The sequence below is a fragment of the Sinocyclocheilus anshuiensis genome, unplaced genomic scaffold (genome assembly GCF_001515605.1).
Source record: "Sinocyclocheilus anshuiensis isolate Anshui unplaced genomic scaffold, SAMN03320099.WGS_v1.1 scaffold363, whole genome shotgun sequence".
NCBI lineage: Eukaryota > Metazoa > Chordata > Actinopteri > Cypriniformes > Cyprinidae > Sinocyclocheilus > Sinocyclocheilus anshuiensis.
In genome coordinates this window covers 1088194-1095677 of record NW_015552568.1, presented here as the reverse complement: position 1 = coordinate 1095677, position 7484 = coordinate 1088194, and the positions used below count along the sequence as shown (strand labels likewise).

The 7484-nt window shown below is 37.2% G+C and overlaps 1 protein-coding gene across 1 annotated transcript in view; it reads right to left on the bottom strand.

Annotated features, from left to right (window-relative positions):
- LOC107664977 (phosphatidylinositol 4-phosphate 5-kinase type-1 beta-like) overlaps positions 1–7484 on the bottom strand; it is a 50831-nt gene that overhangs the window by 24908 nt on the left and 18439 nt on the right. The window contains exon 5 of the mRNA XM_016455682.1: positions 5803–5941. Coding sequence (XP_016311168.1) covers positions 5803–5941 — 139 coding nt within the window. The remainder of the gene's footprint in view (positions 1–5802; positions 5942–7484) is intronic.

The window sequence follows — 7484 nt, the reverse complement described above, 5'->3', positions numbered from 1 at the left end:
TGGGGTTGCATAAAACCCCCTAACATTATGAGGTCTTAAAGCAAACATTTCTACTGAGTTTTCTGGCGGGGTTCCCTGAGGAGGCTGGGACGCAGCAGCAGCATGAGGACAGTGTTGAACCGAAGCCAAGACACTCATATTCAAGGCCTGCCAAATGAAAGTCAACAGTCACGTTGTACTTCCAGCCCAAACACATGGACATTTGCATTTGGACTGCGTGTCATCCTGCGTGCATGGGGCTTTTTAATTAGCTTGCACTTCCTCTGCCCTATCTACATAATTATAAAAATGTACACAACAAAATCAGAAGAGCATGAAACATCACTTTCTTTCATCTTAGCCTGACCATTATCTACTGCGTTTTAGACCTCAATCCTACTTTATACAGACATTTGAATGTTTAGTGCCCAGTTACAGTACAAAACATCCTTCCTTGTACTAAAGAACTTAAAGGAATAGTTCACCAAAAAATACAAATTTGCAGAAAATTTACTCACCCTCAGGCCATCCAAAAAAGTCCATGCCCTGTTGCCCTATCACACCTAAATCCACAACATATTTGTTTAGAACTTTTGTTTTGGACTTTTTTAATTTGATCTGTGCATATTTCTCCCCTGATTCAGACTAGATGACTTTTTCACTGGAGAAAGCAATATTATGGTTCGAGGACAATATATTTTGGCCAGAAGTGATGGTTTGAAGGTATAAATGCCTTAATGATGGATTTGGTTCTTCTCACTTTTCACTTCACAAGACATTCATTGATGGACTGGAATCTTACTTTTTAAGATTACTTGTGGATTATTGTGAGCTTTTTGGACTCTCATTCTGACGGCACCCATTCACTGCAGAGGATCCATTGGTGAGCAGTTGATGTGATGCTAAATTTCTCCAAATCTGTTCTGATGAAGAAACAAACTCATCTACATTTTGGATGGCAAATTTTAATTTTTGAGTGAACTATTCCTTTATCATGTACGAATGAATGATGAACGAATATCATGTTGACCGTTTAATCAGATTGCCGAAATGTAAGATAATTTTTACACACAAAATTTTATTAAAAAATGCATAAATAACTGTATTTGGGAAATACTGGAACACCACCCACTGAAATAAACATTAAATGTAGCGAGACTACTGACAGAGTTGAACAAAATTACTGTATTTACTGTATTCTATCAAATAAATGCAGCCTTATTGAGCACAAGAGACTTATTTCAAAACAATTTTTAAAAATCTTAACAACCTCAATCTTTTGAATGGTAGTATATGTTCCCTGAGAACAGAAAACATTTACCATGTTTTACCCCTTGAGCTATAAGAACTCCGAACTTAAATAGATATACTGCTACTGTGCGCTTGAGTCACTTCATGCAGATTTTTCTGGAAGTGTGTCCATAGTAAATGCAAATAAAAAGGAACTCCCATTCACACTGCATGAAGAGTCAAATCTGGTCATATCTGGCCATGGTAAACTGCCGTGTAATTTCAGGTTTGCTGGATGTATGTGGAAATTACCTGAGCCAAGTTACACAGAACAGTACATTTCCAGAAATATCCATGTACTCCGGTGTACACGGACATATACAGGAATCCGTGAAGTATACAGCCGAAACACTGCTGATTGTGAGGACTGGTGGCTGTCAGACCTTTCATTTGTTAATGACCAGCATTAAAGGTGCTTATTGTGTTCCCAGGTGGAGGGAGGGGGTGGGCCAGGGAAGTTTCACAAAACAGCCTCAAATTAGGCTACGTCCACACGAAGCCAGAGCTTTCCCTATCCAATCTTTTTTTTCCCCTCATCTCAAGAAATATCTGCATCCACATGAAACCACGAAACCGACACAAAACGATGTAGTATACATGCCAGACCAGTATGTGGCGCTGTCATTCTGCCACAGAGATACACTAAAAACGGTGAAGAAGACTTGGACAATGCGCATAAACCTTGCGCGCGGTATACAAACGAACATGGAACAATACATTTATTAATCTGTGTTAATGTTAGTTAATAAAAAGACAATCGTTCAATGTTTGTTCATGTTGTTGTTGCTGTTACGTGACGTAGCGGTGTCTGACTAGGGGCGAGACGTGGGCTGATGACGTTTCAGACCGATGAGCTTTGTAAAAATCGACGCGTTTCAGAAAGGCGGGGCATAGAGGAGAAACAATAATGTACAGTATGTGGAAAATAATGTGTTTTTTTAACCTTAAACCGCATAAACACATTTCATTACACCAAATACACAAAATAATGTTCTTTTTAGCAACATCATATGACCCCTTTAATATTATTGAACTCAACTAGCCATATTCTTTTGACAGAGCCATTAGAGAACATATCTATGTATGTTTTATAATTTGAAGGCATTCTCTCTCCCCAGTTTTATTCTTTCCAAATTATTTCACAAAAATTATGATCTAGTCCTTTACTGGTGTATCAGGAGAAGTGGTTTCTCTAGCAGTATCTCTACCAATAGTGATAAATGCCCCCCAAAGAATCAGTGTGTGTTATGTGTTATGAGGTATGATGTGTATCTTTTCCTGGGCAACAGTGGAACTGTTCAATAGTTGTGTTTAGTCAAAACTAGCAAAGAGTATATATATATAATTATAAACTACATACAGACAAACAATACTTTCAAAAGATATCTCCCCTGATAAATATTTTATGTAAAAAGTGTGTCAAATAGCACTGGTCTCCAATATATCTAACTCTTCATAAATGATCCCCTCCCACGACCACAAACACACACACACACACACACACACCCCACCCCCGGCTAAGACTTTCGTGTTTGACCTGATCTCAAGTCACACTTCTTGAAGACACCAACAGCTACAGACTGAAACATTTGTAAGCTTGCACAGTTCTGGGAAGAATCCACTTCAACAGCATGCACAAACCAGGTAAAAATAATTATTTATATTGTGTAAAACTAATATATTTAATGTCAAAACTATATTTATACTCTCTATATATATTATACTATAGATTTATACTATTCTCTTTTCTACAGTATCCCACACACATGACTGGGTCAACTCATCTTCAGATATTATAAATGGTAACATAAGTTCAGGAGGTTGTTGCAATGTTTTATCCATTTTTGTATTGTTTCACCTATCCAATTAAATATTTTCCTTTACTAAACGCATTTTATGTGTTTTAGGTATCCTGCAGGAATTATGATGAGGCTATGAGGAAGAAGTTTTCATAGTTTCACTCCGGAAAAGCCCAGCTGAAACACTCAATCAGCCAAAGAGAGACAACAGTAAGTTTAGAAATTGACATGATGTAGCTTCTTAAATAGGCTATTAGCCTGTAAAGATTATTGTCAACATTACTGTTGTTTTGCAGTTGCTGGAGACAAGGTCAACCGAGGCAAACACAGAAAGAGCACTGCGGAGGACAGAAATGGTGGAGCTCAATGTAAGATGATGAGGAAGATACTGTTGTTGATGTGGATGCACACAGGATCCACAGTGAGGAATGGAGTCTGCTGGGACACTTCATTTCATGTGTTATTTACAGCATTTGTTTGAAATCTTTCATTCAAAGTAGATGGTGTATTTTTAAATGTTTTCTGTTAAAACTGTTTAATGACTGTTTTTATGTTTTGGATACTATTTACTATTTCCCACTAATAAAGACAAACAATCAATCTGCCCACCTGGTCAGCAACCAATCACATCATTCACCTGTAAGGTTTTTGGGAGGGATGTATTCTAAATGTAACCAATAAAGTCATTTTTCTGTAAGGCTTTTGGTTGGGATAAATAACAAGTTTACCAATGAAATGACTTTTTAGGAAAGTCTTTGTGTGCTCAGTGGCCCAATAGCTGTCTGGTGTAGGGGTGGGTTTAGTTTCAAATCAACCAATCCAGTTTAACATGAATGACCAAAAGGGGAGGGCACAGTGCCACGAAGGTGTGAATGCCCCCTTCATTTAGGGGATTACTTGCCATGGTATCAAATGGCTGTTGCACAGAAGAATACCTCAGTAACATACATCTGAATTGGTACATATCTGGCAGTATATGGACCCATGGTATTTCCATGTCTGGTCAGTAATACTCCCAGATTTGTCCGAAAATCTGTGGTGTGTACAGGAGTTTACTGGTCCGTACACAGCTCTTCATGCAGTGCTATGCAAAATGTAGAATGCAAAAATTGTAGCTTTTGAATGGTATTATGTAAACAGGTATTCCCTTGTCATTAGGGGCATCATAAAGCCCAGCATCTGCATTGCATTGCATATACTATAATTAAAATGTTTGTATAAAGGCGGCGCACAATAGCTTCATAACAGGAGATGATATAATGCAAGTTCACAAATTACACAGGAAGACCAGACTATCAGGCACCTGGGAGCGATACCGCTCTGCTGGGCTAATTACAAGGCCATTAGATGTCAAAGTACAGAGGAGGCAATTAACAGCTTGACTGAGATCATACGCCTAATCAGCATCATCCACCCTGACTCACACACACGCAAACACGCAGATCAAACTGTACGAGAGCTGCAGAGATGCTGCAGAGGCACTGCAGTGGCTGCGAGTCAGAGCGAGGCGGTGTTGCAGTGCAGGGAAACGTACACCTCCAACACCTCAATGTGGCAGGACACTTCTTACATAGCGAGAACACATCAAACCAAACCGCTAATCCCTGCTGGGAATTTACAAATATGGACGTCGATTCGGAGTTCCTGCCAGTCACAGTTGGCAAGGTGCAGCAGTGAAGTTCATCAGGGGTCAGTAGTACTCTTGGTCAGTCTTACTGGCATCTGATGTAAGCAGCCACTGAACTTTAATTTACACAAAGATGCTTTGTTAGGGCTCAGGTGGAGGGAAATTTTAGGGAACTAGGCACATAATAGTCTTGGCATTAATAGGAACATGAAAACTGTGCTTAATCAGAGCCGTTCATTAATGCATCTGGTTTGTATTTCCCATTCGCCACATCATTATTTTTCATAATATGATGTATTTCTGAGATAAACATTATTTTCAATTGAAAACAATTGAAAATTGAAGATAGTACTTCATTTTATCTATTAACAATTTTTGGATTGCGAAAAGTTGGCGTTGCGTACTAAAAATAATACAGATGGTTGGAGGGGAGGCGTTTAAAGGCAAAAAGGATTTGTGATGTCATACAAAAATAAAAGTTGTTCAGAGGGCGAAATAAGTTATTATATTTTAATGAAAGAATACAAAGAATTTTCAATGTTTTTGAAAAACGTATTCATGCCAAGACCGCATTTAATTGATCAAAAACACAGTAAAAACAGTAATATTGTAAAATATTATTACAATTTGAAATAACTGTTTTCTAGTTTAATATATTTTCAAATGTAATTTATTTCTGTGATGCAAAGCTGAATTTTCAGCATCATTACTCCAGTCTTCAGTGTCACATGATCCTTCAGAAATCATTCTAATATGCTGATTTGGTGCTCAAGAAACATGTATTATTATTATTATTATTATTAAAGGTAAATACAACGGTGCTGCTTAATATTGTTGTGGAAACTGTGATACATTTTTTCAGGATTATTTGATAAATATAAAATTCAGGAACAGTATTTATGTGAAATTTGTAGTTCTTTTGTAACATTATGAATGTCTTTATTGTCACTTTTGGTCAATTTAATGTGCCCTTGCTGAATAACAATGAATTTCTTTTAATAAAAATCTAACTGACCCCAAACTTTTGAACAGTAGTATTTCATGTTGACTTTAATAAAAAGTGAAGAGAGTGGCTAAAACCAATAGAAATCAAAAAGTATGTTTTACCAAGTAATCATCTGGCTTGATCCCGAACAGCTCCCGGAAGTAGCGGAAAGCCAGTGGTGCGTACGTCTTGAAACGGAAGTCTGGATAATGGTGCGCTGGAGTCAGGTTGCTCCCCTCACTGCAAAAGTGAAAGTATTTGCTAAAGGTATCACAAAAAAACAAAGCATATAAATGAATCAACTGTGTGTTGTTTTAATGATCGTCACATTCCCCAATACAAGAGGCTTCTGGGTAGATTCTGGGGTCTGTCTGTAAACATCATCCTGGGAGAAGACCAGAAATTGTGAGAAACTGTTACCTAACCTAAATGCTTCTTTATGCCCAAGAAACAGAGACACATTTGATCTTTCTGAGCCCCATTGAGTGCGTCCTTGTTGCAATGTGACCCACCAGCAGTAAACACCAGAGGTAATCTTTTCCAGAGACACACAACAGTAACTAATGCCCGAGGACAAGGAGGTCCTAGTCTTTCTCTATTAACGGTTACACAAACTAAAGACCAGGGTCAGTCACATCAGTTACACATGATGAAATGTAAGCAAAAAAAACAAATCCTGTAACCCATTTTTTGCCTTTTGCTATTATGAGGCAGGCCATTAGTATTTGGATTAACCCCGTTTGAATTATTCCTAAAAGTGTGACTTGAATGGGCCGGATGATGTCATAATCACTCAAAATACCGCTTTGAAACGATAAACAACAAGCATCTGTGATCTCTCACAAGTGGGTTAGTGAGTTGCTGTTTTTTTTTCAGGGCACTTGAATGAGTTCTGAGCATTAGCTGTTGCAGACTATGTCTCACTATTAAACGGTAATCCATGCCCATTGTGTAACCCAATCCAAAATGTACAACTGACCTCTGAATTGAAGCTTTTCTCTGTGAACTAAAACAATAGCATACTGATGAGGGGCAGACGACTGACCTAACTCTGAAAAATGGGGCTTCCGCATGTGCAAATCTGTCTCATAGACGTATGCGTAATTTTTTTGCCCTTGTTTTTGGTAATGCAGTCTATGTAGCTTCTTACACAGTAGAGCATAATCTAGCAACACCAAGGTCATGGGTTCGTTTCCAAGGGAAAGCAAGAACTGATCAAATGTGTAGCTTGAATGCAATGTAAGTGGCTTCGGATAAAAGCATTCTGCCAAATGCATGAATGTAAATATGTTCAGAATAGTATATAGCAGTATATTTCTATTATTTCAGTAGTATAGGATGTGCCTGATTACCTTCTTTAGAAAAGCATGAATAATGACTTTAAAATGAATAACAAAAGCTTCTGAGTAATAATGAAAAATATTATTATTAGACATCACATGTAAAATTACATTCTGATGTTATGTCAGAGTCAATAATATAAAAGACTGCCAAAAATGTCTGTGGTGTCCTATTTTGTTATTATGTATAATCCTAATAGCCTAATAAAATTGTTATGGTTTTTTAGAAAATTGCTGCCATAATGTGAATCATTCACTTGTCATTTAATTTTATTCAACTGTCATTCCAAGTGCATCTAAAGCATGTAATAATACATACTAGCCTACATCTGTTATGCATATGCAATTTTTTTTAAAGAAATTAATAGTTTTACTCAGCATGGATGCATTAAATTCCTCAAAAGTGACAGTAAAGACATTTATAATTTTCTACATGTTCTTTTGAACTTTCTATTAATAAAAAA